Raw genomic sequence first — 25,160 nt, forward strand, 5'->3', positions numbered from 1 at the left:
TGTCTTGTGGTGAGGGGTGGTGGTGTCTGTGAGCTCAGGCACTTAACCTACCAACGTGTGTAATAACATAATAATTGTGACCGTAGCAGTGAAAGGTGAAGGGAAAATACAGTAGTTAGTTGATTTAGTTTTTACTCATTTAAATTTAGGTTTTGACAGAGTGGGTGGATTAAATTGTGAGGTTACTACTTAACTTAACCTACCAATGTGTGTAATAATAATAATAATAATAATTGTGATTGTAGCAGTGATAGGTGAAGGGAAAATATAGTAGTTAGTTGATTGATTTATTTTTTACTCATTTAAATTTAGGTTTTGACAGAGTGGGTGGATTAAATTGTGAGGTTACTACTTAACTTATCCTACCAACATGTATAATAATAATAATAATAATAATTGTGATCGTAGCAGTGATAGGTGAAGGGAAAATACAGTAGTTAGTTGATTGATTGATTTTTTACTCATTTAAATTTAGGTTTTGACAGAATGGGTGGATTAAATTGTGAGGTTACTACTTTACTTAACCTACCAATGTGTGTAATAATAATAATAATAATAATAATAATAATAATTGTGACTGTAGCAGTGATAGATGAAGCGAAAATACAGTAGTTAGTTCATTGATTTATTTTTTACTTATTTAAATCAAGGTTTTGACAGTGGGTGGATTAAATTGTGAGGTTACTACTATTACAATTACTACTACTACTACTACAAAAAGCATTAAATAGGGTGTGGTTGCTACTATTACTACCACTACTACAACTATTAGGTTTTGACAGGGGGTTAAATTGTGTGAGGTTACTACTATTACTACCACTACTACAACTATTAGGTTTTGACAGGGGGTTAAATTGTGTGAGGTTACTACTATTACTACCACTACTACAACTATTAGGTTTTGACAGGGGGTTAAATTGTGTGAGGTTACTACTATTACTACCACTACTACAACTATTAGGTTTTGACAGGGGGTTAAATTGTGTGAGGTTACTACTATTACTACCACTACTACAACTATTAGGTTTTGACAGGGGGTTAAATTATGAGGTTACTACTATTACTACCACTACTACAACTATTAGGTTTTGACAGGGTTTAAATTGTGTGTGGTTACTACTATTACTACCACTACTACAACTATTAGGTCTTGACAGGGGGTTAAGTTGTGTGAGGTTACTACTATTACTACCACTACTACAACTATTAGGTTTTGACAGAGGGTTAAATTGTGTGAGGTTACTACTATTGCTACCACTACTACAACTATTAGGTTTTGACAGGCTTAAATTGTGAGGTTACTACTATTACTACCACTACTACAACTATTAGGTTTTGACAGGGGGTTAAATTGTGTGAGGTTACTACTATTACTACCACTACTACAACTATTAGGTTTTGACAGGGGGTTAAATTGTGTGAGGTTACTACTATTACTACCACTACTACAACTATTAGGTCTTGACAAAGGGTTAAATTGTGTGTGGTTACTACTATTACTACCACAACTACAACTATTAGGTCTTGACAGAGGGTTAAATTGTGTGAGGTTACTACTATTACTACCACTACTACAACTATTAGGTTTTGGCAAAGGTTTAAATTGTGTGAGGTTACTACTATTACTACCACTACAACAACTATTAGGTTTTGGCAAAGGGTTAAATTGTGAGGTTACTACTATTACTACCACTACTACAACTATTAGGGTTTGACAGAGGTATGGATTGGGTGAGGTTACTTTTATTACTACCATTTCTACAACTATTAGGTTTTGGCAAAGGGTTAAATTGTGAGATTACTTCTACACCCACTATAACTACAACTGTTGTTATTCATAGGTTGTGTAAAGCAGCACTACTACCAGAGCATTTTATACTACTAATGTTTCAATGTTTGGTTTAAAGTCATTTTGGATGGTGGGATGACCTTTCCAGTGTGTGTGTGCGTGTGTGTGCGCTCTAGTTATGATGAAGGAAAACAGCCACCCACACGTCAGGAATGCGCACATGACCGCACTAAACATTGGGGTAGCTTTTTATTTTATTTCTTTATTTTATTTATTTATTCATGGAGGAGATGGTGGTGGTGGGAATGAGGAACAAAAAGAATAGCAGAGGAAGAGAACAGGAAGAGGATGAGAAGGTGAAGAAGAGGAGATGATTAATATATATGTGTGGTGATGAGTGTTAAGAATGTTTGTAGTGTGGCGCCTGGAGGTGGTGGGTGTTACAAGTCGCAGTGGTTCAGTGGTGATGAGTGTTCAGGTGCGTCAACACTGGCAACAAAGCATATCAACAACAAAATTCCCTACATTGTTGCAGATATGTAGGTATTTGGCCGTAGGTGTTATGTTGATATCACTCTTGTGGACTAGTCATTGTGGTAGGGAAGATTTGTCGGCACACACACACACACATACATACCAACAGCTGTGGCGGCAAGTACCCTCCCCCAATTGGAGAAGTACGAGCAAGATGGAGTGGACCAAAAAGCGGATGTTTATGCACATTGAATGAGAGCTGTATTGAAGGCATCACAGACCTCTGGCACTATCCAACGATTACTTTTTTGGACATATTGAATGTTGTGCCAAGGCTACTGTAGGAGTCACCTAATGCCAGAAACTGTAATGTCTCTGCACTGCGGTCTGTGGGCGATGTTGACTGCCTAAAGTTTGTGTCACTACATAAATGGGTCCCAATCATGCACAACAAGTGTTCAAAGTCAGATCTGGATAGTCGAAAGAAACCCTGGAACACTCCATTTCCGTGGACTGTACGTGGCAAGAGACAGGCAGCATCCTCTGTTAAATTGTGCACAAGACCCTGGTGTACCACACTGTGCCTGTTATATAAAGGATGGTCTCGCCCCTACTCTGTCAGTCTCCTCCGGCGCCCATACAACGTAACTAATGCAGCAGCTGCCTCCAAAGTGTCTTCACATGCCGACATGACCTTCCTGTCATACACAAACATTCAGGTAGCTAGAGATGGATAAACAAGAAAGCAGAAATAATTTAAAATAATAATAATAAAAGTGAGTGCCAATTTAGTGTGGACGGTCTCACCAGTTCAATTCTTGTTGCCCATATATCAACAACATTCGTACAAATGCTGTAACAAACTTTGTTGTCGATGTCTCTAGATGTCGACCGATGTTTCGGTCAGTGTTTACAACTTGTTTGTGACAATGTTGGCAGTGTGTGCACACCCTTAGTAGCTGGTGTTTTAGTGGTGGTCGAAGAGGTGCTGGTGCAGTTGTGTATGTGTGTGTTGTCAGTCCCAGGTGGTGGTTGTAACTTCTCTTTTGTTTCATCACACATGTGCGCGCGCACACACACACACACACACACACACATTGACTCATCAGCTGTAATGTTTTGATGCTGTGGTAGTTGTGCCCCACCTGTGTGTGGTGGCCCCCACTCTTCCTCTGTACTGCCCCACTAACCCTACCCTTGTTTGCCCCACACAGTTCACCCCTTCATGAATGGGGACGTTGGCCCGGAGTGTTGTGGGGTGGTGTGCCCCGCCACACCCGAGGACGCCCCCGCCAGCGTAGGGGCTCCGGGGGGCGCCGCACTGCTGCAGGAGGATGCCACTGGGAAGGCTGCCCCGACCAAGGGGGCGGCCGGGGTCTCCGAGGCTGTGCCCAGCCCTGGCCCCGCCCCCCCTCAGGAGAATGGGGAGATGACACCCAACGGTAGTGGGGGGCAAAGTGCCTCATCCCCCGCCCCCCCATCACCCACACCCACGCCCTCCACCACCACTGATGCTGCTGCCACGGAGGGGCTGGCCCCGACACCCTCCAGCGAGACCCAGGGCACCCAGACCACACCTTCCCAGACCCCCACGCCAGGCAGCCCCCCAACCTCCCCGCCGGCCACCCCTGCCCCAGGCCAGATGCCCCCTCCACCGCCGCCAGCCCAGCCCCTCAGTAGGGAGCAGATCAAGCAGATGGTGGCCCAGCAAGTGGAGTACTTCTTCTCCAGGTGAGTAGAGAGAGAGAGAGAGAGAGAGAGAGAGAGAGAGACCTACACAAACAGTGGACATGTCTAATGTTTTGGCACACATTGTTAACATTGAGGCGAGTTGTTTGTATGCTGCACACACCTGTTTTTCTCTACCCCCAAACACCACCAACTCCTTCCCTCCTTCCTTGTCACACTTCCTCTCCCTTCCCTTATTTCTACTCCATTTTTCTTTTTCTCCTCTGCTCCACCTTAGCAGACAAAACTAATCATGTCTGCTACAGTAAATTCACACACACACACACACACACACACACACACACACACACACACACACACACACACACACACACACACACACACACACTGACCCTGACATCCACTTATTTTTGGGATGCTAAGTATAGCATCTCCTCCTCTCTTCCTCTGTTTCTCCTTTTTTTATATTTTCCTCCCAGTCAATTTCTCTTCTTTCCCAAACTTACACATGCACACACTTATAAAATACAAAATTTATTCCTTTGTCTTTTTTAAGCTTTCCTATTTACACACACACACACACACACACACTAACAAATGCCAATTGTCAACTTTATCTGCTTTACTTTTATATAAACTTCAATAACTAAACTCCCAGTGACTTAATCCCCCACCCACACACACACACACACACACACACACACACACACACTAACAAATGCCAAATGTTAACTTTATCTGCTTGACTTCTATATAAATTTCAATAACTAAACCCCCTTTGACTTAATGCCACACACACACACACACACACACACACACACACACACACACACACACACACAGAACTACCATCACCCTACCTTTCTCCCTGTCTTGCCACATGAACACCGTAATTGTGGCGCCACTCCTACGTACCCAAATAACTCGAAGGGTCACTCCTCTCTCGTCACCAGGGAGAACTTGAGCAGCGACCCCTACCTGATCTCCCAGATGGACAGCGACCAGTACGTGCCGGTCTACATCCTCGCCAACTGCACCCAGTTCAAGAGCATCACTAAGGATCACAGCATCATCGTGGAGGCTCTCAAAGGTGGGCTGGGGAGGAAGGGCAGAGGGGGAGGAGGAGGAGGAGGAGGGGAGAGACATGGACTTTGGACAGTGGGTTTGCTCTTTAGGATTGTGGAGGGGTGTGGAACTGGAGAAGGGGTAGAGGGGTCATGGTGGGCTGTGAGGGGACTGTATGAGGCTTTGGTGGAGAACTTTGGAGCTATGGAAGCGGTCATCGGGAGACTTTGGTGACTGTAGAGGGGTGTGAAACTGGAAATAGGGGCTGTGGGGGGCCTGTAAGAGACTTGAGTGTGGAGCTTCAGAGGTGGTTGAATGTGAGATTGCAGGGTTGTGTATGACTGTGTGGTGCCATTGGGGACTGTGAAAGTGTGCTGTCAAAGAGTAGGATGCAGAGGGAGAGCATCGGGAATTGGGGGCTGTGGGAAGGTTGGGGAGTTCAGGGGATCTCTGAGGGGGCGACTTGTGTTGGTGCAGGTCTGCGGTTGGGGTGGTGGGGGGGCTATTGAGCGCCTGGGGAGGTGTGATATGTGGGAGTAGATTATGAGAGAGACTGTGTGTGGGGGAGGGGGATGCAAGGGTGTTATGTGGGGCTGTGGGGGAGTGTTTTTAGGGGGTGGAGGTCTGTTGAGAGCCTAGAGTATGGTGTGCCTGGCTGTATAGGGATGTGTGATATGTTGGGATAGATTATGGAAAAATTCTGTGTAGGGGGTGGGGGATGCAAGGGTGTCATGTGGGGCTGTGTGGGAGTGTTTTTAGGGGGTGGGGGTCTGTTGAGGGCCTGGAGTATGGTGTGCCTGGCTGTATAGGGATGTAATACTGGGGATAGATTTTGGAAAGACTGTATAGGGGAGGGGGATGCAAGGGTGTCATGTGGGGCTGTGTGGGAGTGTTTTTAGGGGGTGGGGGTCTGTTGAGAGCCTGGAGTATGGTGTGTCTGGCTGTATAGGGATGTGATACGTGGAAGTAGATTATGAGAATGACTGTGTGTGGGAGAGGGGGATGCAAGGGTGTTATGTGGGGCTGTGGGGGAGTGTTTTTATGGGGTGGAGGTCTGTTGAGGGCCTGAAGTATGGTGTGCCTGGCTGTATAGGGATGTGATACGTGGGATAGATTTTGGAAAGACTGTATAGGGGAGGGGGATGCAAGAGTGTTATGTGTTGCCGTCAGAGAGCAGGAAGATGAAGGGTTCCACTAACACCACTCTTGTTGTCATCCACCCAGAGTCGCCTTTTGTGCAGCTGGACGAAGAGAGGAACCGAGTGCGTCCCAACTACAAGCGGTGCATCGTCATTCTCAGGGAAATACCAGAATCCACGCCCATAGAGGAGATAGAGGTGAGGATGCCCTTTCCCAAGCCACTCCTTAGCAAAATTGTTTGAATGGAATACTTCACCTAATTTAACGGTCTGGAAAGGTTACACACACTTAAGGAATATGATAAATTGTGATAAAATAACGGACATTACCAACTTGACACTGTCCAGTAAACACATGCCCCCAACACAAGCTTTCAGGTAGCTAGATGGATCAACAAGAAAGCTTAGAAATAATAGAAAATAATAATAATAGACAAAAGTGAGTATGCCAGTTCAGTTATATATAAATATTTTACCGTAATTCCCACAAATATATGCCAAGGGTTTGAACTTGTGCATTGTGACATTGCACAAGCTATATTTATTTTTTTATTTTATTTTATTTTTTATTTATTTATTTTACAGCAGAGGAGACAGTGCAAGGGCATAAAAAAAAAGAGAAAACAATAATGAAAAAAAAAAAGCCCACTACTTACTGCATATTGCGCTTGCCCAAGGTTCTTTTTAGGTTACAAAGCCCACCACTTGTTTACACACACACACACACACACACACACACACACACAGGCCGCAATACGTTCTCGCACACACTAACCTAACCTCTTCTCCATCTCCCCCGGCAGTCGGTGTTCAAGAGCGAGGAGTGTCCCAAGGTTGTGTCTTGTGAGTTCGTCCACAACTCCTCGTGGTACGTCACCTTCGAGAGTGACGAGGACGCCCAGAAGGCCTACTGGTACCTCAGGGGAGTGGTCAAGACTTTCAAGGTGAGTAAGGGGGGTGTGGGGGGGTTCTGTTGTGATAACCTCTCAGAACTAGGCAGTAAAGACAGTGTGCAGACTCCTAAATCTAATACATTGAGACTGAAGGTGTCATTGGAGACTGTGTGGGACTCTGGAGTTGCCATTGGGGACTGTGGGACTGTGGAAGTGCCATTGGGGACTGTGGAGGTGCCTTTGGGGACTGTGTGGGACTCTGGAGTTGCCATTGGGGACTGTGGATGTACCTTTTTCTTTTTCTTTTTTTTACTATGTGGGACTCGAGTTGCCATTAGGGACTGTGGGACTGTGAAGGTGCCATTGGGGACTGAGTGATACTGCGGTGGTGTTGCATGAAGCTTAAAATATGCAGCAAGTTTCCTCATTTTGTGTTTTGTGATCTGAGCGTGTGCCTCTGCCTCATGACTTACTTCTGTGCAGGGTTTCTCATTCACTGACATGCTGCAAGTCTGTCACGTTTGTCACCTGCCAGGCAATACAAATCACTGGACCTCCAGAATATGCTCACCCTTAGGACATTGTAGTGACCTCATGCAGCTGAGTGTTTGTGAATCCTAACCCCTTCCCTTCACCTTCCCTCCCCCAACATGCCCTCCTCATCTCCCCACCCCCTGCATCCTCATACCACCACCTCCCATCATCCGTCCCTTCACTAACTCTCCCCTTCTTCCCCTCCAGGACAAGCCCATCCTGGCCCGCATCAAGACCAAGCCCATGTCCCGGTTGGGCTGCCTGTCTGTCCTGCCTTCCTACGGGGGCAAGGCTGGCGGGGGAACCGGGGAGGCCAAGGAGGGCCAGGGCAGTGCCACGGGCCCCCCCTCGGCCCAGCCCTCACCCGGTGCCGCGGCGGGGGGGGGCAGGAGTGGGGCACCAGGCACCCCTGGGCCCCCCGGAGGCTCCTACACTCCGTCTGGTGGGGCGCAGCGCTTCATGTTCTCTACCCAGCAGTCGGTGAACCCCGGCTCCTACACCTACTCCTACTCCACCCCAGCCACCGCCTATGTGAGTAGAGAGAGAGAGAGAGAGAGAGAGAGAGAGAGGGGGGGATAAGAAAAAAGGAAGGAAAGAAAGAGAGAGAGAGAGAGAATGAAAGAAGATAGATATAGCTAGTGAAGAAAAGATGAGATAGAAAAATAATAAAAAAAGGAAGGAAAGAAACTAAGGATAGGATCAATGAAAGAACATAGATATAGCTAGTGAATAAAAGATGAGAATAGAAAAAATAAAAGGAAGATAGATAGAAGACAGTTATTAGTAAAGTCCATTCCAGCAACAGACGGGAGCAGTCCTCACTCGTTTGGAGCATCCTCGTTCTCTCACCCCAACCTGCTGATCAGGAAGGGGGGACACAGTTTCCTCAGCCACTTTTCTTCTTCATTTCCTCTCCTTCCTTTCCTTTCTCCTCCTCTTCTCTTTGCTTTCTTTTCTTTTCCTTCCTCTCCATTCTGTTTTCCTTCTCTTCCTTTCCATTCCCTTTCCTTCCCTTCCTCCCCTTCCTCTCCATTCTGTTTTCCTTCTCTTCCTTTCCTTCCCTTCCTCACCCTTCCTCTCCATTCTTTCCTTTCCCTTTGTTGTCCTTCCTTTTCTTTCTCCTCTTCTTTGCTTTCTTTTCTTCTCCTTTCATTCCATTCTCTTCCCTCTTCTTTTCCTCTCTTCCTTTCCCTTTCCTTCCCTTCCTCTCTGTCCCTTCCTTTCTTTTCTCCTCTTTTCTTCCCGTTCATTCCATTCTCTTCTCTGCTTTCCTTCTCTTCCTTTCCCTTCCTTCCCTTCTTCTCTATCCATTCCATTTCCCTTCCCTCTCCCATCACCTCCCTTCACCTTCCCTCCCTCATCCACTCAACTCATCTTATCTTTAAACTCCCCATTATCTATCTTCCATATCATCACCAAACACTGTACCAGAACTTTAGTCAACCCCGCTACACTCTCTTCCCTCATCCACTGAACTGGTCTTATCTGTTAACTACATTATCTATTTTTTGTTATATATGTTTCACCAACCTTGTTTTTACACTGATTTTTTATGGTATTTATGTATTTATTTATTTATTTATACCTTGAGCGAATGAACCGTCTGTGCTGAACCATGGAACTTGCCTTTTGTTTTGTGTTCATTCATCTATCAACTAAACCTTGTCTATCTTTTATATTCCAAAAATACCGAAATTGACCTCTCTTTCGGCCACCTCTTTGGATTCTTTTTGTGAGCAGCAAGTAGCGAGCTTTTTTTATTACTGTTTCCTTTTTTTGTGCCCTTGAGCTGTCTCCTTTGTTGTAAAAAAAACATATATTACCACCAAACACAAGACCAGGAATTTTCATATTGTTTGGTTTGGGAGCTTACAAACCTTCTGTGTTGAACTGTGGAACTTGCCTTTTTAGTCTTGCAGTCACTCATCAGTAACTTCTTCTTCCCTCCATGTCCTCGCCGCACCACAGTTCTACCCCAATGTGATGCAGTGGACGCCGCCGGGGGGCTTCTACGACATCAACAGCTTCCTGCAGTTCAACGGGCTGTCTCCACAGGGCACCTTCACCCCGCAGAACCACGGCCCCAACTTGCGCTATCCCCCAGGCAGGAGGTGAGCACAATCCCACACACAGACACACACAGTCTTTATATAATGTTGCCACTGAATACACAGTTAAGAGAAAGGAATTGATGTTAGTTCACCTCAGTTTGTCTTCACTACCCAGCTGTCTGTATTTCCGAGTCAGGCATTTACGTGCCTCACATCATCACTGCACCACCACCAGCAGCACACAGTGTTAATAGTTATGGGTTACACTTCAAGCCACAGTACCTATTTTTTTATCTTGTTGCAGTTCCCTTCCCATCTTAGGTGTGCTTCATATTTTGCTCAAGGTTTTGTGCTCCATTGGGTTGGTATTCTCAAATGTTCCAGTCTCATATTACAGCCATTTAGATAGGCACAAAGGAGTTGCTAAATCTCATAACTGAAGAGATGGGCTATTTATTGTATTCTTGTTCCCTTCCACACCTCTGGGCCTGGATCCAAAAAGCATTAATCTCACAAAATCAGCATCCATAAACAAAATCATGTCACAAGGTGTGCTTATAGTGATAGATTCTAAGTCAACAACAAACTGTCCTGACAGCAGCATCCAAAAAGTCAAGTTATGACGTCACTAATTCCCAAGTGTTCTCCAATAACAACGGCTGGGGAAATGTTGATAACAACAATATCATATTAACATGAAAGTTATTATAAATTGTTTTCAACTAGAAATGTAACTTAAAGAAAAGTAATTATTTTTATAAAATGTTGAGATTTAAACTTGAGAGGTGTGCTACTTTTTCCTGGCACTGCTGTCGCTGATGCTTTTCTCTTTTCCTCCTCCTCATCCCGTCTAATTTTTATCTTCCCTTCCTTAATATCTTATCCATTCAGATTGAGCAAGACTTCTTCTGTTTCCTTCATTGCTGTCTGTCTCTTTTTTCCTTCCTGTCTCTATCTCCTTATCTTGTTTTGCTCCCTTCTACTCATTCATAGATAACAAGACATCAGAGAGTAAAGGAAAGTAACTTTGAGGTATATGTGATGTGGACAATGAAATAAATCCCCAGCCCACCATTTAGCACAGTTCATCTGAAAAATAATAATAAAAACTTTGATTTTAACATAAATGCCCTAAATATTTGGCAGAAAAAGTTAATATGATCTTGGAAATGTTATAAACAGCCATTTTCTCATTATGATGGGAAGAGAGAACAGTTCGTTATGAAGACATGGCTGAAGGCAACTTCTTTATGATGAGCTGACGTTTCTGAAAACATGCGTATGATTTGCTGTGAGTCTGATGATGTCATCAACAGCGCTCACCCAACCTCTGGCCTCTGTCATAGTGATGGGCTGACAACTGCATGCACTAAGGTCTGATTTCAGTCACTTTTGTTTGTATTGATTGTTGCCTATGAGTGGTGATCACCGCTACCAACAAGAAATCCGCTTTCACAGTTGTCTTTCACGGCGCTGTTTGTTGCATCAGTACCAGAGATTGGAACCTCTGGTAGCCTTGGGGGCTCCTCAGTGGAGCTTACCAATGCAATTAATTGGTAAATAACACATTTTTGCTCAAGTGGTTATATTATTTTTTTAAATAGATGTAAACATACATTAAACAATACAGCAACACATTGCACGGCTTCAATGGTAATATGAGAAAATTTTTAGAAGAATTTGAATGACATGAACTCATTTCACTTACTGACCAGCAAACGTCCTGCTGAGAATTTCAGTTTGACTGACTGTTGGGTCGATATTTTCAACTCTCCACTTTGTTATTACACCCACTGGAATAGATTGATAAGTCTCAGGTCTATTTCAAACATTCATAATCTTCCAGTTTTTAGTCAATATTTTCATTATTGTGAGGTTAGATGTACAGTGGTTACCCTCCCTAGTGTTTCCCAAGTGTATTTCCTACTTAGTAACATTGTACCTTTGAATCTTTTCTGTGGTTGTGTCCAAGACCTCACCTCACAAACATTGTGGGTCTTGTATCCAGCTACAGTAAACTTTCCAATTGTCCTTTTTTTATATATACATTCCTCATTTATCGCGGGGGTTAGGTTCCAGAACCCCCCGCGATAGACGAAAATCCGTGAAGTAGTGACCTTATATTTATTTTATTGTTTATATAATTTATATATTATATTTTATATATGTTATTTATATAAGCACACATATCTCTGTGAATCTCACCTCAGCCCGTGTGAACAAGGTCACCCAACCACTAGTTTCTTGAGAGATTCAAAGTCGGCTACATTTCACGGTAAACTCATCGAAATTCTAGTCAGAAACTCAAGTCACCAACATGTCGGTTACTCGTGTGGTCGGTAAGTTGTGGTCACAAGAAGAAGAAGAGCGTATAGCTGTTCGGTTCAGTAGCTCTCCACATGTTTATTCCAGTACTGCAAAGATTTCCACGAAACTAGATAAGCTTGGAGTAATCATTTTGAGGAAGTTTAGGACTTTAGTCTTGTTCAAGTGTAGTCATTGCCTCATCCTGTCTTTGTCCTCACTGCCAACTTCTCGAGCACACACTCCATTTGTCTCCGAGCTAACTACTGACGAACCAACAAATGCTACGGTCGCTGAGCCAATCAGCGTCCAGGATACAGAACACAGTGCTCTGATTGGTCGCCTCCCATCCATCAGCCAATAGTGTGCCGTGTATGGTCACACGTGGGCAAACTAGCTCAAGGAAGCGGCCGTAGCTGCATTTTACATACGTGCGAGTCTTTGTCTACTCATCTGCTGTGCGCTACGTATTTTATTTCAATTTGATGTTATTTTAATATGTTCTGATTAATACTTTCATAATTTTTTTATGTTTACAATTATTTTAGGCTTGAAAATGCTTCTTTTACTGCAAAATAAGTAAAATAATAAATATATTAAAATACCTCTATACCGCAAAATCACGCAATATAGCAAAGAATCCGCGATACAAAACTAAATATTTACAATTTTAAAATCCGTGAGACCGCGATATGGCGAGGGATTGCTGTGTGTGTGTGTGTGTGTGTGTGTGTGTGTGTGTGTATATATATATATATATATATATATATATATATATATATATATATATATATATATATATATATATATATATATATATATATATATATAAAACACTTCCTTGGGCTGATTTCTTCGCAATCAAACATACACACACACACAAAAAAAAAAAACTCCAGTCCCAAAGTGATAAATTTCATTGAAGTATCACCTCCATTTTACTGAAACTATTTTGGTACCGTCTCCTGTTAAACAGAAGGTCTGCTGTATTTAACAAGGCTCTCACACAGGGTTTAGGGATTCGTGGCTGGTTTTCTGAGCTTTGTGGTGGTGTGACCAGGCCTCTGAGCCATGGCTGTGACAAACACCTTTTGGGAACTTGATGACTCTTCTGTGGTCTTGGGAGCAGGAAGTGTTTGGGAAGGCTGGGCTGAGCCACAAGTTTTCGAGTAGCATCTCAATGCTTTGGGTTATTTTATTTATCTTCTCACGGTCGTCTTGCAGAAACCCAAAACACCGCGACGGAGGGCGCTACGACAAGGGTGAGGGGCGGCAGGGGGGACAAGGCAACCCCCCAGGTCACTACCCCCGCCCACACCCCCACCACCACCGTCCCCACCCGGCCCCCTCCCCCTCCCAAGGACCCCCACACCGGCCTCCCAGCCAGGCCCCTCCATCTGCCGCGACACCTCCCCCACCACCCCCTCCGCCTCCCCCAGTCTCGTCTGGTGGTCCCGGTGCCCCGGCCCCGCCCCACCCCGACAGTTTTGCTCAGAGTGATTTCCCCCTCACTAGTCAGCCGGGGCTGTACACTTCCTTCAGCCCCCCGGCGGCCCCCGACAAGGAGGTGGTGACTGTGTCCAAGCCTCCTCCACCCCCGCCAGCCACGGCCGCCCCTGCCTCCACCGCTGCTGCTGCCGCATCAACGCCGCCGCCGCTCCCGCCGCAGTCTCCGCCTGCTGCCAGCACAGCCTCAGGCGCTGCTGCCGCCGCCCTGCCGCAGGACAGCTCCATGGCTGAGGGCCCGGCCATCACCTTGCCGCCCGCCCCTCACCCACACTCGCTGCCGCCTCACCTCCACCCGCCTCCACACCAACCACACCATAGACACAACCACCACCCCCACCATCACCACCACCACCCCCCGTTTCCCCCGCCCCATCACCTCGCGCAGGGGATGCCAGGCCCACCACCGCCCCCGCCGCCCCACCGCCACGGGAACTACCCACCAGACCACTTCCACCATCCTCACCACCCACACCACCCACCCCACCTCCACCAGCAGGGGCCCAGACCAGTGTGAGTAAATCCAACACATGCACAAACTGTTGCAATACATTATCATTCCTATTATTATTTTCATTAATTGTAGTTTTGTTATTCACACAGTAGATGAGTGCCAAGTCACTAAACCAAAGCTGTCCTGTGGCCGTGGTGTCTAAAGGTCCTATGAACTACACTAGAATGAGCTTGTCATTTTACAAGTTTTATCAAAGCTCTTGTGTCCATAACCTGGTGAGGCTGTGTTGCCATAGCCACGAATGCCTCCCAACACCCAGGCTAGCTGTAACTCTTTGTAGTGGCCATAGTCTACAGCCCATAGTCCCGCCAATAGTCTTTATAGCAGAGTGATGAGCTACATGCACTAAGCCCCTGCAGCCCCATACAGCCCCTCAGTGTAGTGTTGTGTTGTTGCTGTTCTGACATGTGTTTTGGGGTGTCTGTCTGCAGTTTTGACGACAGATACCCCTACTACCACAGGCACCGGAACCTGCGTCGCAGACCCCGGGGCAGGGAGGATGAGGCCATGGGTGGGCAGGGTCGAGGCGGCCCACCCCAGCGAGGCAACGGCCCGCCCCACCAGCCCCCGGGAGGCCCTGATGGGAATAAGCAAGGCGGCCCCGGCTCACAGGAGGGTACCCCAGCCCCCCCACCTCCTCCCCCACAGTTTGACTTGGAGGCTGCGTCCTTCCCGCCTCTGCCAGGTAAGGATAGGGAGGGAACATTGGGGTAGTAAGGGCTATATTTGATTTTTACATTCGCTTCTTTGTTGGTCTTCATTTGATTAATCAGTCCACTTCTATGTTGATCTTCATTTAATTCATCTGTTAACTTCTTTATCTACATTTATCTTGGTTACCGTGAACATTTGCAGAGTATTGACGGAAAAATTGAGATCGTTGTTGATGTTGATTGTGTCTCCTCACCTTCTTTATTGTAGCTACTGTGGAGTCCTGGTTAGGGCTTGTCAGGATGCTTGGTGAGGTTTTAATATGTGTTGATAATGGAAGAGAAAGATTCAGTTTTGTCTGTCTGTCCCAATTCAACTCTAAACCTTGCCCTTCTCCCTTCTCACCCCTAGGTTCAGATGAGCCTGCAGTGGTAGTGGTGGAGCGCCGTGCTGCCGACCCCTTGCCCAGCGCTTGGGGTGACACCCAGCGCTTCTCTGACGTCATGAAGGGTGGCCCCAAACCCCGCCCTGCCTCCCTGGGCGATGCCCCACCTGAGGCTGCCACAACCCCCACCACCACCACCACTGCCTCCAACACCACAACTACACCAGGGGGAGCATCAACTGCAACTTCCACTACCACCATAGCCCCCAACACCACCTCAACCACTACCACCAACACAGCCTCCCCCACCACTCCTACTGCAGCCCCCACAGTTCCTGCCCTGCCCACACCTTCCACTACTACCAGCACCACAGCTGCAGCTACCACACAGCAACCTAGTCACACCCCCAACACCACCACCACCACCAGCACAGCAGCAACAGTAGTAGCAGCAGCAGCAGCAGCAGCAGCCCCCACCACCTCCACGACCACCACCACCAGTACCTCCAACAGCAGCACAGCACCACCGCAGCCCCCCACCACCACCACAGCCACACCATCAGCCAGCATAGATCACAGCCATACACCTCAACCGCCACAGACACCCACCCCCACAGCCGCCACCGTCACCACTGCCCAGATCACTGCCGCACCCCCCAAGACCGAGCCCCGGCCAGCCCCACGGGACCAGCGACCGACTGAACGCAGACCAGCCGGGGCAGGGGGCAGTAGCAACGCCACCACCAGCAGTAGCAGCAGCGGGGCAGGTGTCACCAACGGCCCCAGGGAGCGACGGGAGTACACGAGGGAGTACCCACAGCGAAGCGGGGCAGGACGGGAATTCCGGGGCAACAGGGACCCCACACTGAGGACAGGAAAGGAGAACCGCCCCCTCCGCCCACCCCGGGAGGACAAGATGGACGCCGACGGGTGGATAACGAAGGGGTCCAGGGAGAGCCGGGCACAGCGGGAGAGCAGGGAGCAATGGGAGAGGGGGGAGAGCTCCTCCTCCTCCACTTCCTCCAACACCAGACACCACCACCACAATAACAATAACAATAATAACAACAACAATAATCACCATCAGTTCCACCATCACCACCACCACCACCATCACCACCTGGTCAATGGGGACTCTGCCTCGCCGCCCTCGTCACCCAAGTAAGTGTACCAGACATTTTATTATATTTATTTATTTATTTATTGGTGATGAGAGTGACACCTCATATTGGACCCATTATTGAAGGAAGGCTTTGTAATTGGTCTAAATTTATTTCCTATTTCTATATTACAAGCCCTCCCTTCCAAGACCATCCCCTTTATTATTACAAGCTCACTTCCTAGCCCCATTCCTTTGTACCTTAATTACAAGCTCTCCCTTAATCATTCCTTTACACTCATATTACAAGCTCTCCCTTCTTAGACCATTCCCTTGCATCTCTATTATAAACTCCTCCATGTTATTCTCTTATGCCCATATTACAAGCTCTCCTTTCCTAGGCCATTTCCCCAACACCCATAACAAGCTGTCCTCCTGGCCCATTCTCTTATGCCTTTATTACAACCTTTCTTCTCCTAGATCGTTCTCTTACATCCATATTGCAAGCTCTCCCTTCCTAGGCCATTCCTATACACCCATATTACCAGCCAGTATTCCAGAAAGAAGTGTGTTATCCTTGTATATTCGCCTACCTGTCAAGCTATTTTACTCATCTTCCCAACCTGACCTAACCCTCTCTCCCCCTCCTGCAGGCCTCAGAAGGGTGAGTGTAGCACCAGCAGCAGCAGCACCAGTAGTAACAAGCTTGCGAGTGAGGAGTGCACAGAGGAGGCGAAGGGACTGCCAGCCAGGCCCCTCAACAACAATGATGGGGTAAGAGAGAGAGTGTGTGTGTATTTGAGACTGAGTAGGCAAAAATTGGTTCACATATATGGTGGTTTAAGTGCTAGAGGTAATTAGTAACATGGATAGTGCAAATACATCAAAGTTTCAGGTTGAGGTTAAGTAGATATAGAAGTGGTTGGTGGTTGGTGGTTGACTGGTGGGCTTCTTGCAGACTCCTCATGTTCTAATGGGTTTAATCATAATCGTAGAGAATGATGAATGAACAACAGTCTTGGCTCATATTGACAGTTTTCTCTGATGTGTGAATTATGAGGGTAAGAGTGACACCGCTTCAGTTCACTTAACGTCATTTCATACTTAAAAATACGGTGAGGCTAGGTAAGGTTAGGTTGGTCTAGGTACAGCTGATGACCCTCCATATTACTAGCTCTCCCTTCCTTGGCCCTTCCCTTGAGATCAGTGAATTTATATTGAATGATGTCTTAATAAGGAAAGGGAAGTGTTACGGGTACTTGTGGCAGAATGAAAAAGTTTAGCAGCGAATATATTAAATAATGGTAATAATGAATGTATGGAGAGCATGGGGACTGTGAAATTGGTGTATACATTGAGAAACTTACCATGTGGATATTGATGGTAATGACAATGCAGCCTAACACCATGTCCTCATCCACAGGAGCACAAGACGAGTTGGGCTAAGATGGCGCTGGCCTCCAAGGACCACATGGAGAGGCTGGCGGCCGAGCTCAAGGAGAAGGAGGAGCAGGAGAAGATTAAGAAGCAGAGACTGGCCACACGCCCTCAGCCCCGGCCGCAGGGTGGGTCAGGGCGGGCGGACGGGAAGGGCTGGTTTGTGAAGGGGTTGAGGTAGGGATCAAGGATGTGTGTGGGGGTGTGAGGAAGGTGATTGATTCGTCTGAGAATGATGGATGAATGGCTAGATAAATGCATATGGGTTTGGTCAGAGAATGGATGGATAGATCTAGATGAATGCACACCAGTTTGTCAGAATAGATGGATAGACAGATGGATACATGCATGCAGGTTCAGTTATAGAATATGAATAGATAAGAGATATATATACCGGTTGAAGGATAGGTCATAAGTTTGAGTTGATTGATAAGACGAGTTAGTTCGGTGAATGAGGAAAGGTGTGTCAACTTGAATTGATGAGATGAAGAACACTCAAAAGAGATGAATTGTTGAAGAATGTAAAATTGATAGATAAGGTTAGTTCGGTGGATAAGGAAAGGGATGTTGATGAAGTTGATGGGAGGAATGGAAGATTACAAGGTTCATAGGTAAGATTGTTAACCCGGTAGCAGCGACGGGCTAAATTTGTGCCATGATATAAACCCACTAAAATAGATGATACACAAACTGATCACAAATGCGTTGATATATATATTATGAAATGGTTTGTGTGAGTGATGATTTTTTTCTCATTTTTCTCGCTTAGAGGGGCCTTTAAGAAACATGATCCCCGCTGCTACCAGGTTAAGTCAAGGGGGGTTTACAGTGGGTGTGGGAGGAGGGTGGGGAAGGGTATTGATGAAGGTGAACCAGAAAATAGATTGATAGGTAGATGGATAGAGAGGATTGTCAAGTTGGTGAAAAAGGGTTGCAGTGGATAAAGAAGGGTGAAGAGGATGGTTAATGGATATGGATAGAGAAGATTGTCAAGTTGGCGGAAGAGTGAAGAGGATGTTTAGTGGATAGGTAGATGGATAGAGAAGATTATCAGGTTGGCGGAAGAGCTGTGGATGAACAATGATAGGAGTGTAGGTGGATGCACAATTGGGTTATCAGTGTTGTGTTAATAGGTTGTACAGCAGGAAGAAAAGGTTTGGGATTACTATAGAAGGGAAACAGATGGAGTAATGTATGATATCAGGTAGGGAATGCATGGGAGAGACATTGGAGAGGAGAAAGAAAGGAAGAGCAAGAAGGAGAAGGTTTGGGATTACGATAGAAGGGAAACAGATGGAGTAATGTATGATATCAGGTAGGGAATGCATGGGAGAAACATTGGAGAGGAGAAAAAAGGGAAGAGCAAGGAGAAGGTTTGGGATTACTGTAGAAGGGCAACAGTCCAGAATTGGTGTATGATGTCACCTTGGCTCATTGATTTGTTAAGGAAAGGTAAGGAACATAGAAGTGGAGGGAAGAGGAGCAAAATGTGAACAACGAGAAGGGAGATACATGTAGGAGAGGAGAGGGGAGTGAGTGGACAGGGAGGGATAGAGATTCAATTATCGCTGCCATTCCCTATATGATTGGCACTTCTGAGGGGAATAGGACATTATATCTTGACAGTCAATTGTATGATAGTTGAATAGGGTTGATGGAGATGGATGAATGTATTAAGAGAAAAGCAATTAGGAGTGGTTTGGTAGATGAATGGATTAAGTTCTATGAAGTGGTGGGAATAGGGGTTAGGAATAGCTGGATAATGTTTAATAAGATAGATAAACAGGCTGGGTCTCTCTCTCTCTCTCTCTCTCTCTCTCTCTCTCTCTCTCTCTCTCTCTCTCTCTCTCTCTCTCTCTCTTTCTCTCTCTCTCTTTCTCTCTCTCTCTCTCTCTGTCTCTCTCTCTCTGTCTCAGATAACTGAGTGAAGGTTATAATGACATGCTGATTGGGTGGAGTAGGCAAGGAGTGTGTGTGGAGGGAGGGAGGGAGGGAGGCAGCGTGGATAACAACTGAAGACTGAACGAGATGAACCAACTTGGCTTTGTCAATGCTTGTAAACATTGATTGTATAAACTTTATAAACCTGTCAGTAATCTTAGTAAACTCTTAATAAACATGTTAAACTTTCATTATTTAACTTTAAAACTTCATACATTTTCATGGAAACAAAATTGCAGGGTATATAAATTGGAGAGAGAGGAAGCGCATGGATTAGGGAAGAGGCAGATTATAAGGACGATTAAGAATAAGAAATGGACTTGGGCTGGTGTATCATGTGTAAAACTGGTAACAAATGAGCAACCAAAGTAATAGGCTGGCAACCCAGAAATTGTCAAGTGTGTGTGGACAGAGAGTGGACCAGGAGAATTAGAATATTGCCAAAATAGGCTTGAGTACAACAGAGGACCAGAAAAATCAAGGAAAAAGTCTTAATCATGCAGTGGACCAGTAATGACTGAAGATTAAAGTGATTATTCGACTTTATCAATGAACTTTCAAACTTTAAGAATTACATGATGAGCAGGAAAAGTATGACGAACGTGGTGACAATCAACATGACCACGCTCGTCATACTTTTCCTGCTGAAGCTGAGGTTTTCTAAGCACAGCCCCCTTTATGATGTTCAAGATGAGGTGATGAAGGTTGCATCATGAAATTGATTGCAATGGTCTCAACAAAACCAAAAGTTAACAAGTCTTCACAAGACCTGCAAGTTTAGGTTAGTTACAATTTCCAGTGACTGAGAAGACAATGTTTACAAAATAACAGCTTTGGTCTTCTCTCCGGCTTTGATGAAAAAAAAATTTATTTTCTCATCCGGGTGGTGACAGCACGTGGGTTAGGGAGGTTTGTTATAAGAAGGAAGGTATTGGCACAGTGAACATTGTTCTTGACAGTCACTGGAAGAGACTAGTTAGGCAGATTATGCAGTGCAGCATTCACCTGTGTGTTGTTAGCAGGACTGACTTGTCTTGTTGTTAATGGTCTGTCCCTCCGCCCCCCCCAGAGAAGGTGGTGCAGCCCCGTGAGCGTGACGGCAAGCTGCTCCGCCGCGACGCTCCGCCCCGAGACCCCCGTGGCCTACCAGGGGAACGGGGCGGACCCATCCCCTTCCGGCCCCGGGATGCAGCTGCTGCTGCCACCCCAAAGTCCCCGAAGTGAGGGGCTGGCGGGGGTGGCTGCTGCTGCCGCCACACCACACCCACGCCCCCTCCAGTGCCTACGCTGTTCGCCACCCCGTGTATATAGCCGCCCCGCCCTGCCCCGGATGCAATGCCCCGCCCCGGGTCTGTGACAGACGACAACAGGCGACTGGTGCCAAACGTGGGCGCCCCGCTTACCTGTACAGTTGAGAGTTTATTTTTTGACGACACTACTAGCCGGGGTGGTGCCGCCCGCCCCGCCCCACCTCCGGGCCTCCGGCGGCGGACAGACACACAGACATAGTGGCCGAGGCTGCCGCCGCCGCCTCTGGACGAGTTGTTTCGGCTGAATCAAAAGTGTTGTTGTTGTGACGCTCGGCCGCCCCGGTGCTAAGGCCCCGCCCCGCCCCCTACTTGGCTGTGACCCGGCGTGGCCCCGGAGGACCCCCGGTTGTGAGTGGGCACCCAGCGCTGCAGTGAGCACCCGTGTGTGTGTGTGTGTGTGTGTGTGTGTGTGTGTGTTGTGTGGGTGTGGGTGTGTGCGCTGCAGCCACGCACACCACAGACAGACAGACACTGGGACGGTGACACCATGGTTGTTGTTTTCACGCCCCACCCTGCCCCGCCCCTAGTGTGTACATAGTGCTGGGCCGGGGCCAGGGCTGTACAGCGTGCGCGTGTGTTTGAGTGTGTGGCCACAGACACACAAGGGGCCTCACCAGGCAGACATCACCCTGCCCTGCCTCGCCCCACCCCGCCCCGCTGTGGACCCACTGAGTGTGGGCGTCATTTTATTTATTGCTTTGTTTTCTTCTTCATGGTTTTTGTTGGGTATTGATGCTTCCTGTGTGTGTCGGGAGGCTTCCCCGCCCTGCCCCGCCCCGCCCCAGTGCTACTTAACGACAAGACAACTATGCACGGGCTGGACACCCACTGCCGTCACCCCCCTCCCCCCAGTTGGCCATATTGTATTGTCTGGTCCTTCTGTGGGGTCCACTCCCCCTACCCCCCCAGCCATGGCATGCAGGGAACAACAGGCCTTAGTAAGTTGTTGGCCCCCTCCCCCCACCCCTCCAGCACATTTTCTTGGTCATCAGATTTTTCCTTCCATCAAATTTATTTATATTTTTATATGTCTTAGTTTTCTGTTTAAGTACTTTGTTTACTCCCCTCCCCTCCTCCCCCTCAAGCTGATGCTGCTGTTGCTGCTGCCACCGCTGCCGCTGCCACAGTGTGTTGGGGCAGCAGGGCGGGGCGGGGCGCCGTGTAAATATTGTTAGGAAAAACATGGCTGGACTTTGTATTTTATTTATTGTTTGTCCCTGGGGTGGGCGGTGTGGCCTGTCCTAGGGCGGGGCGGGACCACCCCGGGGCCATGGCAGCCTGGCGCCGCCGCCACCACAGTACAACAACAACAACCATCACCACAACCACCATGCCAGTCTCCCTCCACCCCTATCCCCCCTTCTTTCCACCACTTCACCCCCGCCCCCTTCCCGCCCCTCACAGCTCAGGAAGAGTAGCGTCGTCGCCAGACTGCCGCCCCACTGCCCCCCCGCCCCGCTCCGCCCCCTCTCCACACTGGTGAGGTGCAAGTTTTGCAGGGTGGGGCACTGTGGCCCTGCCCTGCCCCGCCTGAGGCATCAGTGCTTTCCCCGGGCTGCCCTGTGCCCCGGAAGACGATGTTAATAATTGTGTGTACATGTGTGTGTGTGCGTGAGTACATAATGTATGTGTGTGTTTCCATGTGGCTGTGTGCGCGCGGCGCCACCCTAATATGCAAGGCGTGCGCGTCCTGTGTGTGTATGTGTGTGTGTGAGAGAGAGAGAAAGAGAGTGTGTGTGTGTGTGTGTGTGTGTGAGTGAGTGCGTGTGTGTGCAGGATCTCATCATCGTGGACATATTTAACAAGACCACCGCCGCCGCCGCTGCCACAAGCATCCTTGAGTGATTCTCTGGACGGAAGGGCGGCAGGCAGGATCCCCTCTACCTATAGCCCCCTACACCCCTTCTTGCCCCCCCCCTCCCCCTGCCTGCCCCCTCCAATCACACTTCCTCGCTCAACACAAACCCTCTTCAGTTGTATTATTATTATAATTATTATTAATTATTGTGTTCTCATTTTGATCACAGGAAGTTTGTTTATGTTGGTTCAGTTATCATTATTATCATTATCATTATTATTGTCATTATTATTATCATTATAGTTTGATGGATGAATGAATAATAAATTAGTCGTGGTTTACATTGACACAGTTTTCTTTGAACAGCCTCCGTTGTAACAACATACACACAAACAGCCATGTGTGTGAAGTTCTGTGTGTGTGTTAGTGTATACCTATAACAGCCTGTATGTAGTTACTGTGTGTGAGAGAAGGGTGGGAAGGTGTGTGTATACGCAAGGAAGTGGTCTGTTTGTCTGCGCATACTTAAAAAGACCCTGCATGCGTGTGTGTGTGTGGCTTATAGGTGGCCTGCATGTGTATATGTGTATACTGAAGAAGATCCTGTATGCATGTAAGTAATTCACCACGGCCTGATCATGTGCTGGACTAGTGTGTTCATGAGAAATGTGTGTGTGTACGGTTGCCATGTCCATAAACTTAACTCCTGTAACTCCACCACTAAAGTCCTAATGATGATGATGATGATGTACTGTATAATACTACTGATAATAAATCTTTGTGACATATAAATCCAAGACTTGCCCCGTGCCAAGCCAGGATAGACAATTGAACCTTTTGTCGGCCATATTAGTCCCTCATGCCCTGCCCCCTCCTTGCACCCAGTAGCTGTGGTTGCTACTAATGAATCAAATGAGGGACTTATGGCTAATCTGTGTATGTATGGTGTGTTGAGGTGGATGAACTAAGATATCCTAGAATAAGTGATCCAGATGAAAGGAATCATTCTGCAAGGGACATCACTTCCGGAGCATATTGAAATGTGACTGGAAAAATAACCAATCGTGTCGGTGCGACGGTGTAGTTTGGGTAAATGGTGTCAAAGCTGTGGATTAATTAGATACCCTAGAATCAGCAACCCAGACAAAAGGAAGCTATTGACGTATGAGCTCACTAAAATTTTACGAAGATTGAGATGGTAGATGGCAAGGTTTGAGAGTTGTGTCAAAGAAAGTGGATGAATTAAGGTACCCTAGAACAGGTTCTCAACCGGGAGGGGGAATTCGGGTCAGAGATTGGCATATTATTATTGTCTCCCAGCTCCCTGGGGCGGCACAAAACGCGTATGCATCGGTTACCCGCAAGGAAGGTGTGCACTTTTTCATTCAGACAATTTGGGAAGGGGAAATGACATTTTGAAAAGGGTGCAGTGGGGAAAAGGTTGAGAATCACTGCTCTAGAATAAGCGATCCAGACATGAGTGTTTGTGCAAAGGAGATGAGAGGTATGGAGGTAAAAAAAAAAATGGATGCACGGACTGGAGGGTAGGGGAGGAGGAAGGAATGAAGAAGCGAAGAGGAGATGGAGGTTGAGAGAAAAAAAAAAAAAGTAAAGGAGCAAGTCGATGAAACATTTATTTTAAGAGTGATAGAAGAAAGACATGGAAGGAGAATGAGAAAGGAAGGTAAGGAAACAAAGGATAAAGGGAGGAGGGAGAGTGGGGGGAAGGGGAGGTCATGTCAGAGGGAACGAAAGTAATCAATAGGTGCATACGCCGGGGGGGGGGGGGGGGGACGTCATTTTGCCCAGTGTTCACAAAGCCCATCCAAGGACTACCTCACGGCAGTATCCTTGGATTTCATCTTGCAACGATCTCTTTGAGTGTCCCCTTGGCCTCCTACACCCTTACAGAAACAACCTGGTGAGCAGGGTCGGCTTCTGTGTAGCGCGCCACATGCCCGTATAGCAGTTGGCGTTGACAGACTACTCATATGTTGTAGGCCTCGAATCAGTCTCACGAAGTAATCACAGGCTGGGCACACTCATTTCATCGATATCCCATGATTCTACGCAGGCACCTATTACCAAAGGCATAAATCCACCTCTTCATGTCGATTCAATGTCCATATTTCAGAGTAAGACAGGAAGCACAAAGCGATCTGGTCCCAACCGATGATCCTAATCTCTGTCCTGCACCGGTATTGACGACATCAAATACTCGTGCTGAACGAGTTCAAAACACCGTGGCCTAAGCCATCCGCTGTAAGACTTCTTGAGACGCCTCTCTTCTGCACTACGCTACCAAGGTAAGTGAACTTTTCCAAGATCTCAGTGTCGTCGCCACACGCATGAACAGACTAGTATATAGGCTACTATAATTATAGCTGTTTCATCCGCAATCCGCCAACACCTGGTCCTGGCCCAGGAGACTTGCTGGAGTCTCGAGGGCTTCGCCTCCTCGTGCAGTGCCTCGAGAGCCATCACCAATACCTCAAAATACTCGGCCGTAAGGATTACTGAATCATCGGCAAAAACAAGGTCAGTGACCCTGATATTGCCAACAGATGCTCCACAATGACTA

At 47.0% G+C, this 25,160-nt stretch overlaps 1 protein-coding gene and 2 long non-coding RNA genes across 5 annotated transcripts; all 3 read left to right on the forward strand.

Annotated features, from left to right (window-relative positions):
- The first annotated feature begins 34 nt into the window (after positions 1-34).
- Positions 35-22,922, forward strand: LOC127006205 (trithorax group protein osa-like). The gene is made up of 13 exons (XM_050875785.1): positions 35-55; positions 3,478-3,994; positions 4,906-5,042; positions 6,242-6,354; positions 6,960-7,100; positions 7,791-8,114; positions 9,552-9,694; positions 13,163-13,957; positions 14,420-14,643; positions 15,021-16,155; positions 16,747-16,867; positions 17,517-17,658; positions 20,541-22,922. The coding sequence occupies exons 2-13, from the start codon at positions 3,489-3,491 to the stop codon at positions 20,693-20,695; spliced, it is 3,936 nt and encodes a 1,311-aa protein (XP_050731742.1). The 5' UTR covers positions 35-55; positions 3,478-3,488; the 3' UTR covers positions 20,696-22,922.
- LOC127006208 (uncharacterized) lies at positions 108-1,559 on the forward strand. Of its 3 annotated transcripts, XR_007759257.1 has the most exons (5): positions 108-254; positions 418-507; positions 681-1,024; positions 1,148-1,238; positions 1,298-1,559. It is a non-coding gene; the product is annotated as an uncharacterized LOC127006208 (long non-coding RNA). The 3 variants fall into 3 exon arrangements; XR_007759255.1 differs by having other exon boundaries at positions 108-507; positions 1,298-1,558; XR_007759256.1 differs by lacking the exon at positions 418-507 and having other exon boundaries at positions 108-344; positions 1,298-1,558.
- LOC127006209 (uncharacterized) lies at positions 17,714-19,695 on the forward strand. The gene is made up of 2 exons (XR_007759258.1): positions 17,714-18,684; positions 18,796-19,695. It is a non-coding gene; the product is annotated as an uncharacterized LOC127006209 (long non-coding RNA).
- Positions 22,923-25,160: the final 2,238 nt, after the last annotated feature.

The sequence above is a fragment of the Eriocheir sinensis genome, chromosome 32 (genome assembly GCF_024679095.1).
Source record: "Eriocheir sinensis breed Jianghai 21 chromosome 32, ASM2467909v1, whole genome shotgun sequence".
NCBI lineage: Eukaryota > Metazoa > Arthropoda > Malacostraca > Decapoda > Varunidae > Eriocheir > Eriocheir sinensis.

Excerpts from the sequence above, each read along its gene's own strand:
- LOC127006205 (XM_050875785.1), top strand. The coding sequence starts at position 3,489 with ATGAATGGGGACGTTGGCCCGGAGTGTTGTGGGGTGGTGTGCCCCGCC. Across the intron at positions 7,101-7,790 it reads GAGTGGTCAAGACTTTCAAG|GACAAGCCCATCCTGGCCCG; the intron begins GTGAGTAAGGGG and ends CTTCCCCTCCAG. Across the intron at positions 8,115-9,551 it reads CCACCCCAGCCACCGCCTAT|TTCTACCCCAATGTGATGCA; the intron begins GTGAGTAGAGAG and ends GCCGCACCACAG.